At 49.2% G+C, this 22487-nt stretch overlaps 8 protein-coding genes across 8 annotated transcripts; 6 read left to right on the plus strand and 2 right to left on the minus strand.

The window, feature by feature from the left end:
• Positions 1-23: 23 nt before the first annotated feature.
• Positions 24-4563, plus strand: CNBN2180 (hypothetical protein; the record flags this gene model as incomplete). The annotated part of the gene is made up of 6 exons (XM_766680.1): positions 24-80; positions 117-210; positions 251-665; positions 715-740; positions 790-975; positions 1049-4563. The coding sequence occupies 6 exons, from the start codon at positions 24-26 to the stop codon at positions 4561-4563; spliced, it is 4293 nt and encodes a 1430-aa protein (XP_771773.1).
• Positions 4564-5128: 565 nt separating this feature from the next.
• CNBN2190 (hypothetical protein) lies at positions 5129-6123 on the plus strand (the record flags this gene model as incomplete). Its single annotated transcript, XM_766681.1, has 3 exons — positions 5129-5149; positions 5208-5955; positions 6008-6123. The coding sequence occupies 3 exons, from the start codon at positions 5129-5131 to the stop codon at positions 6121-6123; spliced, it is 885 nt and encodes a 294-aa protein (XP_771774.1).
• A 510-nt stretch (positions 6124-6633) lies between these two features.
• Positions 6634-7953, plus strand: CNBN2200 (hypothetical protein; the record flags this gene model as incomplete). Its single annotated transcript, XM_766682.1, has 5 exons — positions 6634-6744; positions 6800-7132; positions 7201-7357; positions 7411-7571; positions 7633-7953. The coding sequence occupies 5 exons, from the start codon at positions 6634-6636 to the stop codon at positions 7951-7953; spliced, it is 1083 nt and encodes a 360-aa protein (XP_771775.1).
• Positions 7954-8375: 422 nt separating this feature from the next.
• CNBN2210 (hypothetical protein) lies at positions 8376-9092 on the plus strand (the record flags this gene model as incomplete). Its single annotated transcript, XM_766683.1, has 3 exons — positions 8376-8689; positions 8754-8928; positions 8982-9092. The coding sequence occupies 3 exons, from the start codon at positions 8376-8378 to the stop codon at positions 9090-9092; spliced, it is 600 nt and encodes a 199-aa protein (XP_771776.1).
• Positions 9093-10651: 1559 nt separating this feature from the next.
• On the minus strand, positions 10652-11613 carry CNBN2220 (hypothetical protein; the record flags this gene model as incomplete). The annotated part of the gene is made up of 3 exons (XM_766684.1): positions 10652-10701; positions 10757-10850; positions 10912-11613. 3 exons carry the CDS (start codon positions 11611-11613, stop codon positions 10652-10654), a joined length of 846 nt encoding a protein of 281 aa, XP_771777.1.
• Positions 11614-12038: 425 nt separating this feature from the next.
• On the minus strand, positions 12039-14731 carry CNBN2230 (hypothetical protein; the record flags this gene model as incomplete). The annotated part of the gene is made up of 10 exons (XM_766685.1): positions 12039-12512; positions 12563-12922; positions 12986-13012; positions 13060-13349; positions 13399-13951; positions 14002-14132; positions 14185-14217; positions 14262-14298; positions 14356-14595; positions 14630-14731. The coding sequence occupies 10 exons, from the start codon at positions 14729-14731 to the stop codon at positions 12039-12041; spliced, it is 2247 nt and encodes a 748-aa protein (XP_771778.1).
• Positions 14732-15475: 744 nt separating this feature from the next.
• CNBN2240 (hypothetical protein) lies at positions 15476-17821 on the plus strand (the record flags this gene model as incomplete). Its single annotated transcript, XM_766686.1, has 8 exons — positions 15476-15673; positions 15722-15787; positions 15841-16162; positions 16226-16569; positions 16621-16739; positions 16799-17139; positions 17188-17445; positions 17502-17821. 8 exons carry the CDS (start codon positions 15476-15478, stop codon positions 17819-17821), a joined length of 1968 nt encoding a protein of 655 aa, XP_771779.1.
• A 490-nt stretch (positions 17822-18311) lies between these two features.
• On the plus strand, positions 18312-18749 carry CNBN2250 (hypothetical protein; the record flags this gene model as incomplete). The annotated part of the gene is made up of 2 exons (XM_766687.1): positions 18312-18379; positions 18434-18749. The coding sequence occupies 2 exons, from the start codon at positions 18312-18314 to the stop codon at positions 18747-18749; spliced, it is 384 nt and encodes a 127-aa protein (XP_771780.1).
• Positions 18750-22487: the final 3738 nt, after the last annotated feature.

Raw genomic sequence — 22487 nt, forward strand, 5'->3', positions numbered from 1 at the left:
TCCCCCCCCCCCCCCCCCCCAGGATGGTCCCCCCAGCCAGGGCACACACGCACAACACCACCAACACAAAACAGGCCCAGGTACGTCCCCCCCGTGCGACCCCCGCTCACCCCCAGCTCTCGTCCGCGTACCATGAACTCGCAAACGAACTCGGCACCGACAACATCTCCGTCGTCGGCAACTACACCCTCGGCAGGGTCATCGGCCAAGGTAACTCCTTGTTATCCCCCCCACGCGCTGACACGCACAGGCACCTATGGCTCCGTCCATCTCGCCACCCACAGGCTCACCGGCACCCGCGCAGCCGTCAAAAAAGTCCCCAAGTCATTCACCCCCCATCTCACCCGCGAGCTCCACCACCACCGCCGCCTCCACCACCCCCACATTGTCCATCTCCACGAGATCATCGCCACAGAGTCCCATATATGGCTCGTCACGGAGCTCTGCAGCGGCGGCGAGCTGTTTGACTATCTCGTGGAAAGGGGCCGCATTCTGGAGGGCGAGGCGCGGCGGCTGTTTGGCGAACTGACGCTGGCCGTAGGCTGGCTGCATATGCATGGCGTCGTCCATCGCGATCTCAAGCTGGAGAATGTATTGCTGGATGGCGAGCTGAGGATCAAGCTCGGCGACCTCGGGTTTGCGCGGGAATGGCAAAAAGGGAGGCTGTACGTATCGTCCGGTGTGCGTGTGCGGGTGCTGACGGAGAGTGCGCAGGATGGACACGTATTGCGGCACGACCGGTCAGTGTGGTGTACCAGATGAATGTGGCCTGGCTGACGTTCAACGTAGGCTACGCAAGTCCTGAAATGCTCGCATGCCAGAAATACCTCGGGGTGGAGACCGACATTTGGTCTCTGGGCATCATTCTCTATACCCTTTTATGCGGAGGTCTCCCGTTTGACGACGACGACGAGCGGGTCATGAAAGAGTTGATCCAAAAAGGCGAGTACGAAGAGCCCGACTGGTTAAGCCAAGGTATGTCCCACAAACCCGTTTTCCCGTAAAGTACTCCCATAAACTCTCCCAAAATACTCACCACGTAAAACAGAGGCACGCGATTTGATCCGTGGTATGCTGCAGCACGACCCATCCAAACGGCTCTCCATCCGCGAAATCCTCACGCATCCATGGTTCAAAATGACGATTGTCGATAAAGTGTATCCCAACGGAGACGTGCCCTCCATCCCGCCTTCGCCGAACCCTACGAGTCCTACCGCCGCAGGCGACGATTTCTTTGCCGAGTCGGCTCTGAGACAGCAGCAGCAGCAGCAGTCGAGACTGACGCCGCACGTTGCCGGACGGTCCCCGCTTTCGACACACCTGCCGACGACCCCACGGCAGAATTCCGGATCGTCCGAGGCCGAAAACGGGGATAGTCGTACAGAGCGGAAAGCGAGCAATATGCAGAGGCTGAACAGTGCCGAATTCAGTACCACCGAGAAGGAGCTCGAACAGCTCCATCTCTGCACATCTCGTCCCGCCGCCACCGCCACTGGCTCCGGCGCCATATCCCCGCGATCCATCTCAAGCCCATCGATGCGCGGTAAAACCCTTCGCACGCTGCCCGAAGGCCAAGTCGACGTCGACGAGACACCTGCCGGCCTGCCGCCCCCGCTTTCGCTCATCGACGAACACCCCCACCTCCCTGTCGCCCTCCATTCCCGCACACCGTCCCGTACCAAACGCCGCTCCGTCTCTTCCACCCTCTCGCTCGAGCGCCGATTATCGCACCATTCGTCGCATAATTCGTACATCACCTTTCCCCCTGAAGACTACCTCTCCAAACTGGACCCATCCCTCCTCCCCAACCCTGACTCCTCTTCTTCCTCCACCACGACCCCACCCGCGCGATCATTCACCACGCCGTCCGAAACCCGCCTCCTGCGCCAACTCGACGACCTGGGGCTCGACGTCGGTCAGCTGAAACACAGCGTCGAGACCGATGCGTGCGACGCTTCAGCAGGCTTGTGGTGGCTGTTGAGGCAAAAGCAGGAAGAGAGGGGAGAGACGGACGAGGTGGTGAGGAGGAGGGAGAAGGAGGTGGTGAGGAGGGAGGAAAAGGTGGCAGAGTATGCCAAGGAGGAGAGGCGGAAAGCGAGAGAGGCGGAGCGCGAGCGCGAGCGAATCCCCACAAGTCCCATGGGCATCCTAGGCACCAGACCAGGCAAACGAGATTCCATCGAAAAATCGTCCGAAGGACTGAGGTTCAAAGAGGAACAACCGCCGTCGATACCGACCACACCGAGCTATACCAGCGTGATCGACCTCGGACCGCCCGTGTTGCCGGTGGACGTGGACGTGGACGTGGAACGCACGGCGGTTGGTCGTGATGCGCCGAGAGAAGCGGCTGGAGAGGAGATGAAGAGTTGGAAACGTGTGGAATCGCCACAAAGTGTGGCAATCTCTAGTCAATCTTCTCTTGACCCGGCTCCCACTCTTCCTCCCCCTGCTGCTGCTGGTGGTGGTGGTGCGGCCGGAGCAAAGACGCAGAAGGAAGATGGACGGGATCAGGCAGGTCTTGACCCTGTCGCTGTTGCTACACCCATGTCGAATGCCAATTCCTCCACTGGCGCTTCTACTGTCGCCAAACCTGAACCAAACGTCAACGCCAGCGCCAACGCCAACACCAGCGCCAACCCACGGTTAAAAGCGAAATCGCCATCGATGAATATGCTCCAGCGTGCTACTTCTGTTCTTGGCGGAGTTGGCAAAAAGGGAGACGATAAAGATAAAGACAAGAATGGGATGAACGAAAAGCGGGAAGAATCGACGAATGATAGTTTACATCCCAAGCGGGGAGGATCGAGTTCGCCCAACAAGTTGAAGAAACCGATGCCGGCTGGGATGAAGGGGCTGACGTCGACGCTTTCGAGGAGCGAGAGTGAGAGCGAGGGTCTGTTGGCCGGCGGGGGCGGAGGCGGGGGCGGGGGCGATTCGCCAGCAGTGTCAGCGTCGGGATCAAAGACTGTGACGCCCGGATCGTCGCCCCGGCGGAAAGGGTTGACGCCGCAAGGTACGCCTCGAGGAGGGTTGCGGGATGCAGGTGCCAAGGATTCTTCGGGGGAGCGTGCGAGTGGCAACGGCAACGGCAACGCGGGTGGTGGGAATGAAAAGGGCAAAGGAGGAAAGAAGGATAGTCTGTGGACGACGTTTCGGCATTTGTTTTACGAAGATCGAAGACGCCGAAAACGAGAGAGTGTCACGCCTTCCGCTTCTTCGCCTTTGCTTTTACCACCCTCGGACATCAAACTCCCCGCCGGGGCCGTCGTCCTCAGCCGCGGGGCAAACAGCCGTACATCCCAATTCAAACGCTCCAACGTCGGGTACGCGCCGTCCACAGGATCGAGACGCACCTCGCTCGACGGTAACCGGCCCGTATACTCTCGCCGGTCGAGTAGCGTGCACACGACTTCGAGGAGGAGTTCGGTGGGCAGTCTCCATTTCCAGGATCATCAGGCGATGATTAGTGATCTCAGTCGGCGGGCGAGTCAGCGGAGCCATGGGAGCCAGACGCCGACGTCTGATAGAGAGTACCTTGATTACCCTTCAGCCGCAGCACCAATCTCCCGCCCGGGCTCGTCGCATTCGATTCGAGGAGGAGTAGGCGGTGGCAGTCGACGTTCTTCGTTTTCCGTTCGATCACCCTCACTTCATCCCGAAACTTTCTCAGCATCCGCAGGGGGACCGACATCGACCAGGTTCAAGTCATCGGTACCGCCGCCCGCATCGCCCTTGCTGGGCTATCGCCGTCGCCCAGCGGGGGGGAACGATTCTTCCCGTGTACGGCATATCAAGGTCATTCCCGAATCACAAATCATGCGCTCATCCTCTGTCGCTTCGTCTATCCGGTCCAACGCTTCCAGCCGCGCTTCCTCCATGGACAGGGATAGAGACAGGGATAGGGAGAGCGAGTATGAAAGCGGGAGGGATGATGTCTCCTTGAGATCGGGAAAGAGGCAGAAGAGGAGGAGTGGGAGCCAGAGATCGTTGGCTCAGCAGATCCACCGCACGCGCTCGCCCCTCGCGCTCAGCCTCGAAAACACGTATGGGTCCAACTCGGTCGCCAACGTCGGCCTCGGCATCGGCGGAGCAAGTCGAATCCCGAAAAAGCCTTTGCGGGATGTCTTTCAAAAGAAGGGTAAGCGCAAAGACGGCGGCGACGATGACTGGGTGTCGGAGGATGAAGATGGGTTTGCCTGTGGGCTTGGCCAAGGAAGGGGCATAGCAAAAAGTTTTTCAAATGCGAATGCGAATGGGACGGTGTGGATGAATGTCAACGCGAAGACAAACCCCGCCCGCAGTGCGGCAGCCTTCCCGACCTCCAAGATGGTAGCCCAGCCCACAGCCCAGGGCGGAACCTCAAGGCGGCGTGAACGTGGTCGAAGATCAAGTTTGGAAGAGGAAAGAGGGAGGCCACAGGAAGGAAAGGGGAAAGCGAAAGGGGAAACAGTAGCGCAGGGATTGATGGGGATCGAGAGTTTGAGTGGGCGAAGTAGGAGGAATTTGCCCGATAGGTCGACAGCCCCGGGGATTATAGAAGAGGAAGAGGAAGATGAAGAATGAATCAACTGTAGCATATATATGTACGTAGTATTAGCTTTTTGTTTTCGGGTTTCATCGAGTAGCATAGTTTTAGCCATTAAAATGCATTGTCCTTTGTTGTCAGTTCTACGAGCCATATGCTGTATGGAAGCGCGCCAGGAATAGTTGATGACCTTTGGTGGACAGTTTCGGCTGGGAAGGGTAAAGGGAGATGAGCAGATGTCACCGGTGGGAAAGGAAATGGGTGGATTGAGATATCTGCAAGGTAATGTGGCCAGATATGAAGCCGGGATTGATGATAGTCTGTGGTGAAAGATACATGAACGCTAGGATGGAAAGAGAAAAGCCGAGAAAGAGATGGACAACGAAGACTGGAAGGTTGCAAACGAACAACGCGTTGCTCATGTCTCAGGAAACGCAAATTACGTAATGTACCAAGATTAACTCGAGCTATGGAGGTTATCCCGGACTAAATTTCGTTGCCTTTCAAAATAACAAATGCGTTGCCACACATATATTTTGTTTCAAAACAAACGAATCATCTTCTAGTGGTCCCTGTTTCTACTATCCGTTGTCGTCTGACAACATGGATAGCCTTCCTGTCGAGGTAGGCTCTTTCACAGTATTTTTCGTTGACGACAAACTCATTACTGAGTCCGTTCTAGCTTATCCAGCAAATCCATCTACTTGCTCTCAACCCTTTCTTTCCCCAGACATCACGCACTATCTACGCTTCCCTTCATCGCTCCTCACCGTTTTACATTGCTGAATATTTATTTCGCCTATACCGCTCACACGGACCAAATGAAGTTTTGGTCAGAGCTCTTCGACATCCTGTATGTGACATCCATGTTGTCAAAGCATTAGTCGAAGCTTGGAATCGATCTCTGTCACGGCGAGCAGATAACCAAAACGACCAGAACAGATCTCGACAAATACCTGTTGTTCCTCCCCTGACATGTCGCGAGCTCCCACGTCGACTATTCCGTTCTCCCCCTTTGCCATCTACGCCTATTCCCCCACTGATCATCTACATCTTCGACACATTTGCTCAGACTTCCGATCCCACCTATGATCCTTCGCCAAATTCCCACAAAGGCTACCCATTATGCCGTGCGGTATTGCAATCCAACTACGAGCTCGTGACTTATCTCCTTCAAAAAGGGGCGGACCCAAGTCTGAAAGATTATATGGCAGTGGAGATTGCCGTTTCAATGAAGGATTTGAAAATGGTGAAACTGCTTATTGAGAGAGAGCAAAGCGGATTCGGTACGACTAGGACTGGAGATGAATCGGAAAGTCCCACCAAGAAGATGAAGCTGGGAGACAGGATAACAGTACCTGCCAAGATGGTGGAGTCTGCTATGAAGAAAGGGACAAAGGATATAGTTAATTATCTTGTATACGATAAAAGTGAGTCCTACGCTCTTTTCCGTTATCGACCCTCATTCATGTCCGTTTACAGAGGTCATTCCTCCACTATCTTCCATCATGGACTTGGGCAAGCCGGATGCCAAATCGAAAGCCAAAACCAAACACCAGTTCAACAAGTCAAAAAAGAGGAAAGCCGGGTTCCAATAGAGTCGTGCGAAGATAAAGCCGTAGCCATTTATAATTATGTTGTACTTTAGTTGATGACCTTGATGACCGACATGATATCAAAGCTTATTATGTTCCTGTCAACGGTTTGTTTCTGCACCATTTTGCACATGACAGCGTATGTGAAGGTCTTGATTTAACTTGACGCTTTCGTAAGCAATTGTGGCGTGGCAAAAGCGTTGCTGAGACCAGTGAAATATAAAGGGCCTTGGACAGGATCTTGAACTGTTTACTGAAGAGCGCCCTGTGATTTGAAATCTCCACTACCTTCATCCAAAGTGAGAAGCGAGTCTTCTCTCAGACGACTGAAAGTACAACATTACATGATGCACATGACAATCAGAACGGCCTTCGCCGCTTCATAGATTTGTTGTTTTTTGTGGTTTCTTCGAATGAAGCTCGTCGAGTTACAGCAGCCCTCACGAAACGTCGAAATTATCACAAATAGTTGCATCTTTGATCCAAGCTTGTACAATAATCAATTGCCAAAAAATGGACGACAAAGAACTCGAAATACCGGTAGAACATTCCACGGCTTTCGGTCAGCTCGTGACGGGTCCCCCGGGAGCGGGTAAATCGACCTATTGTCATGGCTTACATCAGGCATGTTTGCGCATTGAAAAGCACCCGGAAAGACACTGACTATTCTTACCCACAGTTCCTTACAGCCATCGGTAGACCAGTGCATATCATCAACCTCGATCCTGCAGTCCCAAACCCTCCGTATCCATGCTCTATAAACATCACGGAACTCATCACACTCGAAAGTGTTATGGAGGAATACAATCTAGGACCGAATGGGGCGATGCTTTATTGTATAGAATTCTTAGAGGCCAATTTCGACTGGCTAGTGGAGAGGCTGGATGAGGTCTTGGCTGAAGAGGGGGGGAATGGATATGTGGTGTTTGATACGCCGGGTCAAGCAGAGTTATGGACGAACCATGATAGTTTGAAGAACGTGGTCGAAAAGTTGGTCAAGATGGACTATAGAGTGAGTAACTCCGAATATGTCTAAAACCGCACTACAAGGTTTGCAAATGAGGCTGATGCGTTATGTAGCTAGCGGCTGTGCATCTCAGCGACGCGCACTACATAACAGATGCCTCAAAATTCATCTCTGTAGTTTTGCTAGCTCTTCGGGCGATGCTGCAAATGGAAATGCCGCATTTGAATGTGCTCAGCAAAATAGATTTGATATCAACTTATGGAGAGCTCCGTAAGTCACCAAGTCAAAGTCAATTCGTCACGGTCGCTGAATTATCTAAATAGCGTTCGACTTGAGCTATTACACAGAAGTCCAAGATCTGTCATATTTGCTGGGCAGTCTGGATTCAGACCCTCGGACAGCAAAGTACCACAAGTTAAATAAAGCGTTGGTAGAGCTTATAGAAGGCTTTTCATTAGTCGGATTTCAAACCCTCGCTGTTGAGGTAAGCCGGTCTCTTCTCGCGCCAGGGGAACCAACGACATCTGGCTCACCAAGTACTTCAGGACAAAGAATCAATGCTTAATATCGTCCGTCTTGTCGATAAGATGACGGGCTACATATTTATTCCGTCTGGCGACCTCGAAGGAACCAACGCCATCAATACCCAAGCTCTGTTTGGTAGTGCCATGTCGTCGGCGAAGCTTACAGGAAGAGCAGGCGGGGACGTAAGAGATGTTCAGGAGAGATGGATGGATAACAAGGAGGCTTGGGATGAATGGGAGAAGAAAGAATGGAAGAGAGAAGCAGAGATAAGAGCCCAGATGGGCACTGGAATACCAGAAGGGATGAAAGGCGGTGAAGATGCGGAAAGTACAGGTATATGAGGCATGCTTTAGGCTGTAACACTAGTAGAGCGTTCATTTTGTATACTCGCATCATGTTTGTGATTTGCGTACTGCATACTGCATATGCACATTTAGCATAATAACACTGAGCTTTATCCGTCCATATACATACGGTAGTCGGCTTATGTACTAACGAATCTTAGTTACGGGCAACATTTACAACGGTTGTTATTTGAATGTCGCCGGCCTACCGACTGCTGCAATTCGGGCAAATCCGAAGATCCTTATCTAAGCATCCGGCCTTCATCAAATTCCACATGTCCGCATGTGTATGATTGTGTACTATCTGGAAAATATGGACTTAGTTCCAAATCTCTCAAGGGAACCTTCCGGTGAACGTGCTTAATATTTGGAACTCAGTAAATCTCTGCATAATACTCCAGTACTCCAAAATCAATATCATGCCCTATCTCGAGCCCCCAACCCGAGCAGCATCCGCCCGATTCGGCCTGCCCAACTCAAAGCTCCCATCCGATATCGACCCTTCCTACTTCCTTGTCTACATCCCTGGCGAGCCTGAGAGGAAGCGTCCTCAAGAGGTTCTTGACATCGAGCTGCACGATCTGCGAGATGAACTTGATAAGCCTGAAGGGGCCGGGGAAGTGCATGAGCAAGTATACAAAAGGGGTTTCGCAATTGCCAAGCATCAGAGTGAGCTTGTGAATAAAGTCGGGGAGCTTGATGGGGCACAAGCATATCTCGATGAAACATGCGAGTGAGCTGGATATCCTGGTGACTGAATATTTGCAACAGAAGACGCTGATACACAAATGCTGCAGGTTAATGAAAAAGTATCTTGGATGCTCTAAAGTAGTCCAATGGAACTCCACTGTGAGACGAGCAAATGAAAAGCAAGCCAAGACTGTAGAACGTCAGCAGGGTCCCGAGAAAGGTTTTGTTCCTACGACCAGGATTCAACCTCCCGCTGCCCATGCTCATGTTGATCAAGATGAAGTAAATGTTTTGAATCTGCACATTCTTTCCAGCTGACTACAGCATTTTCTTAGCTATGGGCACCCCAAGTCGTGCGCATGGCTATAGGTGAAGATCCTTCCAAATTCAAGCGAAGCATGATCGTAAACATCTGGAGGCCCCTCAAAGGTATTCTCGAGTTCTAATCCACCGGCTGGCATTCATGCCTTGACAGCTAACTTTTGTTGCCAGGGCCAGTAACAGGCTCCCCCCTCTGCATGCTTGATTTTAGAACCGTCAACTCGGCCGACAGCTCTAAACAAGAGTCCCAGTTTGGGACCGGAATCCAAATTCATCATAATCCTTCGCAGAAATGGTGGTATATCCGTCATCAAATGCCTGACGAGATTGTCGTACTGCTTTGCTACGATAGCGATCAAGGAAAGGGAGGCGGAGCGCTGTACGCAGGCCACGTTGCTGCAGAGGTTGATGATTCGGAAGGGGTCGCTCCCAACCTAGTGGCCCCAAGAGAAAGTATTGAGGTCAGAATGGTAGCTGTTTGGGATTAGCTTCGTAGGAGTATGTATGTATGTTTTTCGGTTCGAAGTTGTGTGCTATGGAGAGTATCCATGTTGCTGCCATGGCGTTGTGTCTTTCATCAGTAACTGTAACTCATCAAAAAACTTGCAGTGTGCCGTATCCTTTTTTTAAGTCATGGCGTTCGGTGGCGTCGTAGTGATGTGATATGAAAGAACACGCATGAGTTACAACCATAGTAGTCGTCAGTTTTCTGCAGATAACCATTTTTTGAGATGGTTTTTATTACGTGCCCCCTTCGATTAGCAGAAGAAGAGAAGAGAAAGAAATGTAGTTTTGGCCATTGCTAATGGATATGACGGAACGCTGCGACCCTGCTGTTGTCTTGGACCTGAAGTTCGAGCTAAATAACTCGTCAGGTTTTTAATTTAATATTTTTTTAGAGTTGAGGGGTTGAAGGCGGCAGGGGGAGGTTGTTGACGCATGTCTGCGTGTACCATGAACCTTCCTTACAAGTACCAATCATCAGTCTATATTACTTCAGAAATGTACCTTATTAGCGCCTTTTTTCATGATGGTTGTGATGACTGAAAAGATTATCGGAGTCGACGAACAATTGGAGGGAAACGGCAAGCGACAACAAGAACTAAGATGGTGCAACGGATGGGAGCAGCGAGGTCATAAAAAAAGAAATGCCATTCATGAATGATTCGTGCTTGATTTTCACGATGACGGTTGGAAGACATCCAAGATCCAGAAATCCAGAACAAGGAAGGAGTGCGATTTTAATCGGAACAACAAGGAGTACGACAAGTGGCCAAAGTCCACCAAAAAGACGTCGTCACAAAAACTCAAATAGCCGCATGGTTCTGTTTTTCCTTTTTTTGTTCAAGCAGGGCGCAGCATGTTGTATGACGATGTGAGAAATACAGAAAAAAAAATTGCAGTATTATGCAAATGGTATGCACGACATAGAGCGATAAGTTAGCGAGCAGCGTGTAGCATGATACATAGCGATGCGCCAAAATACACGAAGTATGGCTACAATGAAGCTCTTGACTAAAATGCAATATAGGGTATGATACAAAGCTGGGTAGTGGTATACACGTTAAACCAAATAGAAAGTGGGAGGTCGTGGGTAATAAAAACTCGCTAACGCGAGCGACAAGAGACATGATGGTTCTATAGAATGTGTATGACGTTATAAACAGTGGTGCTTAACCTCAACTTATCCGTTGAGCTGACGCGCGATCGCCTTCTTTTTGGCCATCTTCTCCACTTCAAAGAGTTTGTCAGCCATGTGACAGTCAAGACGTATGCATTTTGCACTCACTGCCTGTGGATTTTGAACCGAATTGAGAATACATCAGATCCTTCTTTCTTTCGGATCTTGTTGCAGAATGCTGCGCTCGAAGATATAGCTTGTGCTGCCGAACGAAAATATCAACGATTGGCTTTTTCCGCGCCATCATCAAATAACGAGCTTACCGTATAGGCATAAATCGCTTCACTATACAGGCTTAAAGGATCTTTCTCCATCCCTTGCGGCCTCACATCAGGAATCATAGCCTCCGGCACCGCCTGGACCTGCATTGTTACACCTTGGCCATCCATTTTACCCACCATCTCGCCTGCGACCTTGACATGGTCATCCGACAGCTCCTCAGAACTTTGCTCGCTCAAGCTCACGATTGATGAAGTCGAAGGCGAAGGGTGACCAACGGAATGGCAAAGTGATGGTGGAGATGAGGCTAAGGACTCGAGAGAGGTGAGAGCCAGCTGAGACGCAAGCAGATCCTCTGGAGTAGTGATCGGTTGAGGAATAGGTATGGGGGACGCCATTGCTGGGTTGGGCTGCTCAGGCGAAAGAGATGCAGAGGCTTTGGGTGTTGGTACGTCGTCGGTGGGTGTTGCCACTATACTTGGAGACGCCTCTGGTTGTGTGTGTTGTTGTGTCGTGGTGGTGGTGGTTGCCGCTTGTTGCTTTACTTGGAGCAGAGGTATAGGTTGCGGTTTGTCGCTTCCCGGGGGAACGTATGGCATTGCTGTCTTTTGAAGAAAAAGAAACGAATGGCTTGGGAGTAATGTGTTTGGTATGTTTCGATAAAACGATGGGAAGATGACGTCGGGGGCGATGATGCATCTGTATTGAATTATTCGTAAAGAAAGAAGAAAAGAAGACAGATACATTTCCACACGAATCGGATCGCCAACAAAGGATCTCGAGACAAGCAAGGGGCATCCTTTGTTTGTGAAGTAGGCCCCGCGGACACTAAGGTGTTTACCCTGAAAGCCCCACGTCGGGAAAACTCTGTGTAGTAACGCATGACGTAATTACCTGGCGGCCATTTGTTCCCCTTGCCGTCACCGGGTAAATCTTGGCATAATAACCGACATCTCAACCACCGATCATCATCAAATAAGCGCCCATCGCCGATGAGCGAGTGACGGAAGAAGTTCATGATGATAAATGAGATGAAGGAAGGTTGATGAACTGTTTCAGTTGATAAGTAAATGAATGAAATATTATGTGACCCTTTTCGACTTGGGAAGGTATCAAACAGGTACAACAGCCAATAGCGATACATTAATTTTTAAAAGACACAAGAAGGTACCTACACACCCTTCAACAAATTCTTTGCCCCCTCCAAATCTTTTACGGGCAAACCGCATGTGCCCCCCTCACACACTCGTAAACTCGCTGCTTTTTCCTTCCCACTCTCTACATCATTTACCAAAGCCTTCACCACCTCGTTCTTCTCCGCAAGTCCTTTAGGCAGGTTCTCCGGTTGGATTTGAACGATGACCTGGTTGGAGAAATACGTCTTTCGAGCAGCTTCCAAGAACTTCTTTACCACTTCATCACTGGCAGACCCGATGACAATGACCTCTCTGTATCCCTTCTCAAGGTCGATCAACCCAGATACAGCGTATCCCACTGCTCTCGGTGCCTGAGTAATGAGGGGTCCCATGCTGAGGAAAGTCGCTTCGGCACGAGCTTCATAGTTTTCAAACTCGGATGAGAGCAGAAGTGAAAAGCGGGAGAGGTTGTGTGCTGACACCGCCGCTGCAGAGGGCTCCGCACCGTCCTGGGAGTTTGTGTCAGATAAGACAGAGTATGAGTCATGTAAGGGCCCACCTGAGCATCTTTCATCCTCACCAGAACATGCGCATCCTCCGCACTCGCAAAGTACCCTCCATCATGATCATCCCAGAACAATTCGTCTTGCCTTTTCTGGAGTTCCTCAGCAAAGAGAACATGACTCTCATCTCCAGTAGCCTCGTACAGGTTCAAAAGACCTTGAACAAGAAACGCGTAATCATCAGTTTGGGCTTGGGGTCCTTTGCCCTCCCGATAACTTCTTGTCAAGGTGCGTGTGGAAGAGTCCCACATGTGAGATTTCACAAAGTTGACGATGCCTAAAGCCGCGGGAAGGCATTGAGATCTAATACCATAGGATGGCGGAAGAAGGGTTGACGCTTTCGATAAAGCTGTGAGCTGTGGGATGGTTAGTTGTGAGGACTTGTGCAGAAGCATATACAGAATACACGATTGACGCACCATCAGGCCATTCCAGGCAGTGAGGATCTACATAAGGTGTCAGTATGAATACTCCATTCGCTCATGCAACCTACTTTGTCATCAAGACCCGGTCTCTCCCTTTCCTCTCTCTTTAACCTGAGTTTCTCACAAGCTTGAATGATAATACCTTTCGCCTGATCTTCCCGCTTGCCAAACTCAAGCGCAACCTCCTCGTAGGTCTTATGTTGATGCAAAATGTTTTTGCCTCGCATTTCGCCATGGGAATCGTGAATGATGTCAACATTCCCGTCAGGCTGAACACCGAAGAATGAATTGAACAATGGGGCGTCATCACCCAGGACTTCGTCGATCTCGGTCTTCTTCCAGATGTAAAATGCTCCCTCTGGCAAGCTATCAGTCATCAATGGTATAGAAGGAAAGGGACAACATACCACTCTTCTTCGCACCCTTGTATTCTGCCGAGTCAGCATCTTCCGCGCTCCAGAACCCACCCTCTGGCGATTTCAGATCCCTCAAGGTGTACTTGAGGATATCTGCCGCCAAATCGTAACAAAGCAACCTATCCTGATGGTCGACCGGATAAAGACGGGCAAAATCAAGACAAGACGAAACAAGCTGTGCTTGGTCGTATAGCATCTTTTCAAAATGCGGAACCATCCATTTCTCATCCACACTGTACCGCGCCATTCCACCTCCAACCCAGTCCCTTATCCCGCCAGACCACATTGACCTAAGCATCTTCATTCCCATCTCTCTTGCATCTTCCCGGATTTCGGCATTTCTCGCACCTCCACCTGGAATGGATGCGAGACGTGCGAGGGGTTCGAGGGTGATACTACAGCTAGGGAACTTGGGGCCTCGGGTGGAGGAGCCAGAGTTGGTGAAACCGCCGTAGCGAGTGTCATTCATAGTTGATAACTGGGAAAAGAGTTTGGAAGCAGGAGAGCTTGCGAGGAGTTGAGAGAGGGATTCCGAAGTACGGCCCTGGACGTCTGCGTTAGTTGACAAATCCTGGATGAAAGGCGAAACCTTACAGTATGGCTCATATCTTTCAAGACTTCAATAACGCCCTTTCCCATTTTCTCGCACTTTTCACGGTCTTCTTCCCACACCTCATGTATTTTGTTGAGAAGTTGATGGAAATTGGGTCGTGGGAAGTATGTTCCTGTGAAAACATAGGTTATAATACCACCGTAGCTGAAGATTCTGTGACGTACCAGCAAAGAAGGGTTCAAGCTTCGGGGTCATGACTTGTGAACATCAGTATATACCCGAGGAGAAACACCAAACTTACAGATTGACATGGGCCAGCCGCCACCTCCAGATACAGCCTACGCAGTTGGGTAACATGAGTTTCCTCCTTCTAACTGAACATTATTGATACCCACTTGCAGGTAGCTCATATACATTCGATCCACATCCGGCCTCTCCTCCCTATCCACCTTGATATTGACAAACCACTCATTCATCATTTTGGCAGTCTCTTCATCTTCAAAAGATTCATGGGCTAACACATGACACCAGTGACATGCTGAGTAGCCTGAAGAAAGGAAGATGGGCTTGTCAAGCTTCTGAGCCAGAGTAATAGTTTCCGGAGACCACTCCTGCCACTGCGTCACTTGGTTAGCCTTGCACGTTGTGTCAAAATTGAAAGGGGCCTACAGCTACAGGATTGTCCTTGTGTTGCAACAGATACGGTGATTTGCTTTTGGCCAGCACATTGCTCAGCCGTGGGGTCGGGTCGGTAGCGGACGTCGAAGACATTCTGAGATGATATATTCCGCGTGGAGTGGGCCGAATTTGGGGTGGAAAAGGAACTATTATAGGTTTCAGTGTGCGAGGCAAAGATCGAAACATAGGGAGATAGGAATTCCGGATATGTGAACAGTTGAAGACTACTACATATAAAGGTTTCCCATAGCTCCAACGTCAGTGTAGTATGACGAACATCTATTACGGCACCTCCGACTCTACGGACAATATGCATAAATGCTTCGTAAAGCCATGATGTTGGAAGGAATGTCTGGCGTCTCCTCAAGTCGTGACGCGTTCCGTCTTTGTTAATTTTACACTTCTTCGTTCGACCCTTTCCGTAACTTTTCGCCTTCTTTGTCCTCATGTATGACTCCCACAAGACCCTATTAAACCACCATCGTTAGGTAGAGAAGTCTCGGCTCTACATTCTTACAGCTGTTTCAGAGCTGCATGCATTGAGGTTTCATAATAATAGTTGATTGGTGGCGATGGCATGGTAGACATGCATTGCATGCATGGGGATTCAATCTCTCCTCCTCCGGCGGCTACCGCCGATCCGCCGAACATGCATGTGCCTGGCTGACGTGTAATGTTGTTAGTTGTTATCAGCATATGCATTATTATGTAACAGACGACGACGGCGGCGGGCGGGGGCAGATATTTTCTTATAGCCATATAATTGACGAGCCTTACTGTTCTCGCTACGGCTGTAGTAATCATACCGTTTGTACAACTCTCTTTTTCGCATACATCATGTCCTCCGCCTCACCAAGATCAACATCTTCCAAACGCAAGACTCCACCAAGCCTCTCAGGCAGTGATTGCGAAGGCGCGTTCAGCGAAGTTTTGACTCGTCAAGCACGACGAAAGCAGAAGAAGGTCAACAAGCACAGGCCAGAGTTTCAATTCAATATACAAGAGTTGAAATATGGCAAAAAGGTTACCCTTGCTGTGAGTCTTTCAAGGATAAGTTGCTTGTGGTGTTGATCCAATGCGCAGCATATCCGTGACTTGATCCTATATATAGTGGCAGATGGTCAAAAGCCTCAGTGGATCCAAGTTAATGTAAGTTGCATCCTGCCTCTACTGATGTGAAACTGAATGCGACACTTAATTAGAACAAGTCCTACATATCTCACACTGTCCTGCTCTTTGTTCCAGGCCTCTTACCTACCCATCTAGGTTTGAGTTCGGACATCACTTCTGTCTCAATGCCTTTCGCCATCAATTCAATTTCAACTAGTGAAGACGTCCTTGGCTGTCTAGAGGGGGCCACTCAGAAAGTTCCCGCCATCGCTTCATTATTTACCTACGGATGTCCCACGCGGGCGCCTGGTGATAAGCTTCGAATGCATTCCGCCATCAATCAGTTACTGATGTGCCCTATTCAAGAGCATATTAAAAGGAAACGAGAAGCAGAAAGAGAAAAAGACCACCACCGTAAGTACTCTTTGGAACATGGGATCCCTAGCACTCTGGATCTCAGTGCTAACTTATGTACAGGCAATGCTTCAGTTGACTCTTACTCTCCTCTACTGTACCTCCTCACGCCTAATCAAATGATTGACAACGACTACAACATACCGTCATATCTCCCCCACGTTGATGGCCGTGTTATACCAGGATTGGACAGATCAATGATCCCGGACAAGTCCAATTTGTTTCTTTCAAGTTTATCGGAAGTAGAGAATATCAAACTCAGAGACGAATCAGGACGCGTCATTGGGATGGATAGTACAAGAAATACTAAAGGCAATACGAGAGAAGGCGGGTGGGTAGAGACTTCCCCAGCGCAGGGTCCACCAAAAGATGGAATATATCCAATTCTAGCCATCGATTGTGAGATGGTGAGTTTACACAACTTGCCTAATGTGCTCACTAATGTTCATTTACATTAGGTGGTGTCAAAAGATGGAGATGAGTTGGCACGGATTTCTGTCATTGATTTCAACAGCGGAAAGAATGTTTTCGACGAACTCGTTTTGCCTCCTGGTGAAATCGTGGATTATCGCACTCAGTGAGCCTTCAACTGTATGATTTTCAATCGGATCGCATCAATTCTAATGTACTGTGCAGATGGTCAGGTATCACTGCTGAACGTCTCCTGTCAGCTGCACATACAATTTCCTCGATCCAGAATCTTCTCCTTTCTGGCCCATCGCCCTTGATTACACCCCACACCATACTTCTTGGCCATTCACTCGAGTGCGATCTGAATGCGTTGAGAATTCGCCATCCTCTGTGTATAGACACCGCCCTTATCTATAAGCATCCAAGAGGGCCCCCTTTTAAACCTGGGCTGAAGTGGTTGGCGCAAAAGTGGCTGCAAAGAGATATCCAAGCAGGCGAGAATGGACATGATTCCGAGGAAGATGCACTGGCCTGTGTGGATCTTTTGAAGATGAAGTTAACCAATGGTAAATCTTTATTGCTATCCATCAGGCATCGCAATTGACTGAAAACAGGCCCTGATTTTGGCGATTCTGTCAATAACATGGAACCCATCGTGGAACGCATTGGTAGATATATGGACAATTCCCCCGAATCCCGCAAAACTTCCGCATATTGCGATTATGGGGATCCTCGGTGGTTATATGGTGCAAAAGCGACAACAGCTGTACGATGTACCTCAGATGACGATGTGGTGAATGCTGTGGTAAAGAACGTTCAAAGTCATACTTTTGTATTTGGCAGAATGATGGAACTCTCAGAAGCACAAGGATGTAAGTCGACACCGGAAACGCAGCCAAATATGCAAACTAACCAACTAAACAAACAGGGAACGATGGTGGGGCCAGCTTATCTCCAAATTCCACGGCCTCACTCGATTCAGTCCTTGAGCGTTTCAATAACCGTCTCACCGCATTGCATTCTTCCCTTCCGCCTAATACTGCATTGATCATCGTCACTGGCCATTCGGATCCGCTGCCAATGGTGAAACTTACGAAGAAGCGGCAAAGATGGGAGAGGTCTGTGAAGACTGGAGGTATCGAAGGACTCTCCGGAGATGATCGATGGATGGCGGAGCATGACAGGGACCTTGAAAAGGCGGTGGAAGACGCGAAAGCGGGCATGGCGTTTTTCCGGGTGACCTCTTAGATGGTTCAGCATATTCGTTGGGCTGTATTAATGGTGTCATGTAAGTCGCATTGTATGATATTCGATGACAATCGAAATTGCGATCTTCCTACAATAAGTGTTTTAGGATCCTCTTGTTGTCTCAGCATGATAAGGGTCGTTTGGCAGTTTTAGCAAGAGACGAGAATACCATTAAAGTACAGTTTAACAATAATGTAAGCAATGTGCCGACTCTTTATGAGACGCGGCTCATTGCTGATAAATTCATGATTCCCAGGTCTGCTCAGACAAACAACTAGAAGGCTATGGATGGTGGTGTTTCCGACGGTGTGTTCAGTGTCATTCAGGCAATACCTTGACTAATATTTTACCTTGTCATGTAGACCAATCAACAATACAGATATGATTACGTAACTTTGATTCTGGTAACTGAAAGAAGGCCATAGAGCAATATGATAAAACTGTGGAAACTTACGAAAACACAAAGGACAAGGTTAGAGGACTCTTTGGTATGGTTTGTCGCCATGAAATAGGCTTCGAGTTGACTAACCTTGTCAAAACCGGAGAAGTGAGCAATTGGTCAGTCCAACCAAGCAGACAGTGTTATTTGGATCACTGACCAAAAGGATTAAGGTTGTATACTCATAAGAATATGCGAGCTCGATATATATACCCCACTTGCAAGATAACAAAAGCTGGTGCAAGAGACCTGAGAGTACAACGCACGCCGAGGAACAAAAGACAGAAAGCAAGAGAACCTGCCGAAGAACGAGAAGATAAAAGAGACAGGTGTTTTGCCGAAGAACAAGGAAAAAAAGAAGCAGATATGAAGAACAAAAGGTGCGGCAAGTATTCTGCTGCACATCAGAATCAGGCGCCGCATAGGATGCACACGGAAGACCATTCCGGTAGTATTTCGTGCGCCTTCATTTCGTGCGCCTTCATTTGAGTCGGCTTCGAACGTTAGATGAATGGAGTCTAGGCTTGGTTGTACCCGTTGTGGAGTTGCGTGCTAATAGTCGAATATAGCGTTGTAAGTGACGCGAATACCTCGACTGCGTTCGAAGGTGTTCAGCGGGCGATAGTGGCCTACTTCGTGGAGGAGGAGGCGTTGGAGGTGCGGGGACGGAAGTTGCGTAGGCTGTTTCGGCAAAATCTGGAGGCGGCATTGGGGATATCGTCCCTGGGGCGGTAGATCCTCTTCAACAAATCTCTTGAGGTTGCTGGGAAGACGCGAGGATTGGGCTGCTATACGACATTTCTTGCAACTTGGAAGTCTCAAAAAGGTTTTTCAAGCTTTTCACTCGATAAGAGAAATCCGCTGATTGATCCTAGCGTGATATTTTCTTCATTGAGCGCGAGAAGGGTTATCTCAAATGTGTGGTTATTATCTTCCATGCGTATGCTCATAATTGGCAATGTCAACTTCAGTCCAATCCTCGCAGGGTTGATCATTTGGCATGAGAGACGGAGAAGGCTGCGAGAGGCTCTGGTCTAAACTTGGTAAGCTCAGCCGGCTTACAGGAAACGACAAAGGGTTGTAAGACCTTCTGTCGAATCCACCAGGCTTTAAATGTCTTGCAACAGCAGGTAGTTGCCCATCTGAGGTCGATTGAACCTTTCTTAACGACGAGGGGCAAGAATAGTCACACAGAGAGTTTGGGTACGTCTGACAGCAACCTCATGAGTATCTTTAAGTTGATGGGATATTAGGTGTTTCCACTGCCCAACAAGTTTCAAAAAGGATCAATAGCAGCAAGTTGCAAAAAGCTGTAATTGCTTATGACAGGGCTGTTTATGATGCTCGGATCTTCAAGAACCGTTCCCTCTTTGGGGAGGCCAGTGATGACTCTCGGAAGATAAATAGAATAGTGAAGCCATGCTATGCTGCAAGGACGACCTCTACATCCGGAAATGATAAGCCAGGGCGAATATCTCTTGGTGGACTCAGTATTTCCTGCTGGAGGTTGGTGCATACCACTATCCAAGCGTCGAAGGTGACAGAACAATCATTACCAACTGGAGAAGCATACGTCAAGCAATCCCAATTATCAACAAATCAACATGTTTGCTGCATTTACAGATAGTTTATAAGTTGCCTTGAATGCCAAAAAACATCACTGTCAAATATATCGCACCGACTAAGGTTCAGAATTCGACAGTAACTTGGCGAAAAGTTGGTTCCTCGAAATAGGGATCATTCATCACGAATCGTCCTGCAATAAAAAAAAGCGTCGACAAGCTCAGCAAGAGTTGTCCATTTGACAAATGCTCAAGAATTTGACTCTCCACCGCGGCGAGCGCTCCTTACAATACCTAGTGAGTAGCGATTTGGCGGGCAGAATGCGATGGAGCGTTGTTGTGGTGACCTAAGTTCCCACACCTCAGACTCCCGGGACATATATGGCAACATGGACCAGCGACTCTTGTCTAAAAGTATCATATACCATCTCATCAACAAATATGGGATAGACGATATGTTGGTATCTAATCAAGGAGTATCTAGTGATGAGGATGGAACCAAGAATCTCGAGAAACTCCTGCCGAACCGTAAGTAAACACAAAAGCAGAGCCGAACTTCTGAAACACTGGGACGTCGCTCCAGCCCATGCCCCCCAGAAGCCATCTTCCAACATCATGGGTCGATCCGCTAAAGCTAACGAAGAGTCCTTCAAGGACCTCAATCTACCTCAGTTGCCCGTAGCTTTGAAGTATGTACCTGCTTCTTCCTCTCGTACTCCTCCTATGTTGATCTTGACCACAAATGCATCCTTAGTCGGACTACTGAGCTCGAAGAGACCAACGACAGTGAAGCCGATCCCACCGACTTCGTACCTAACCCCTACTTCGACAGCGAACATCCAGACCTTTCCGCTCCTCTGACTATCCAGAGCATCGATGTCTCTCCCTCCAGGCCCAACCGAAACTCTCTACCGCTCATTCGATGACATCCTCGACTCTGATTTCCTCACCTCCGCCCTACAGGCCTACCTACATGTCACGCCCTGGGTCCCTAGCTTCATCCTCGAACACTTCAACTGTTAAGCCTCGGGACGCGGCTTCCATTCGGCGGGGAATGATGTAAAAGAACAAGGAGAACAATAAGGAGGATGAGAGGGAGGAGAACAATAAGCAGGATGGCGAAGTAGTTTCGGAGAACCGAGGAGAGGAAGAAGACGAGAGAAAGAATAGGAAGGGGATGTGGAAACAATGAGTGGATGGGAGAGCGATGGTGAAAAGACGGGCGATGACGAGTCACATGAGTCGCCAATTTCTTCGTCGGATGATGATACTCCTACCAATGTATGTTGCCCTTTTGCTCATTGTAGTGCGCAGAAGCCTGGCTGACAGTAGCTTCCATTTAAACAAAGCGCCACACTGCTGCCGCCCCTCTTCCCAAACGCAGCCGTGCCAAGATCACTGACCCCCAGGCCATTGCCAGATTGGGTAGCGACGTAGTCCTCGGTTTGACCAACCTCGGGTCCTCCTTTGTCTCTGCTAAGACGGCCGTTTACACTGCTCGCAAAGCCCTCAACGTGGAGATCAACAGGAGCCGTGATCTCCCCGGAGAGGAAAAGCTCTCCCTTCTCGCCAAATTAACATACGATGACTCCCTCTTTCAAATGCTCTCCGTTTTCTTTACCATTAAGACCAAGTTCATGAAGGAGCATGCGGTGCGAAGTGACGGAGTTAGTCTAGCTTCTTAATTAGATAGATGACTACGTGGTCTTTGTTCGGTCAGACTCTATACCATATATTGATTTTCCCTTTTGTAACTTTCTGGTCTTTCTCATCACTATCTTGTACACTGCTCTCCGAGTCTGTTTGTACGAAGGTACTGAGTAAAGACCAGTTCAACACGAAGAATGCTTAACAATATGATGGGTCCAAGAGGTACTACAGGAAAATTGACACATGGGAGGGATGGGAGCTATTATGTGGGGCATGGGAGCGATGGGAAGTTGGGAGCGATGGGGGGATGGGAGTGATGAGGGGATGGGAGTGATGGGGAAGATGAGTGGGATTGGCAAAGCCGACCAAGCCGCAAAAATGGGAAGCATTGGGTCAGAGGAAGCGCGTGATGAGTGAGGTTGAGATATTTCTCGCATCAATTTGTTAGATACCCAAGAACCGGTCGTTATAAATTACATACGTGGGAAGAAACTGCAAATAGTAATCATACCTTGAATGATCGAAAACAGTTAGGGCACTTACAGCATGGACACAATTTCATCATGAAGGAATCATATTCTCATATTCTTCCCAAGACGGCAATACTGTTTCCACATCTGCTTTGCCATTTTATCCCTCCCTTCTCCAGATTTATTTCTAATCTGTGCAGCAGTTTTTCCCATGTGCTCACCCCACCCCTCCCTGCCTCTTTGGCTTCTTCAGAGGCCCGCATGCTCTCCAGCTTTCTCTTCGGGTCGTTCGCCTCATAAAGTTGATGGGATCGGCTATATAGTCCGAGCTTCGTGTGCCTCAAAGATGGAAGGAAGGAATTCTTCGCCGTGAAGGTCCAAGCCCTCTTTCGAGATGATGATATTGTCATGTGTAGGATACGGCGGGCAGCCGAGATGGCCCCAATCTGGTGACCTATAGTGTAACGGCACCCTTGCTTGACTATGGGGAATCTCTCCTTCAGCACGCCAAAGATTCTCTCGATAACACTGGGGGCTAAGACCCC

The sequence above is a fragment of the Cryptococcus neoformans genome, chromosome 14, assembly GCF_000149385.1.
Source record: "Cryptococcus neoformans var. neoformans B-3501A chromosome 14, whole genome shotgun sequence".
NCBI lineage: Eukaryota > Fungi > Basidiomycota > Tremellomycetes > Tremellales > Cryptococcaceae > Cryptococcus > Cryptococcus deneoformans.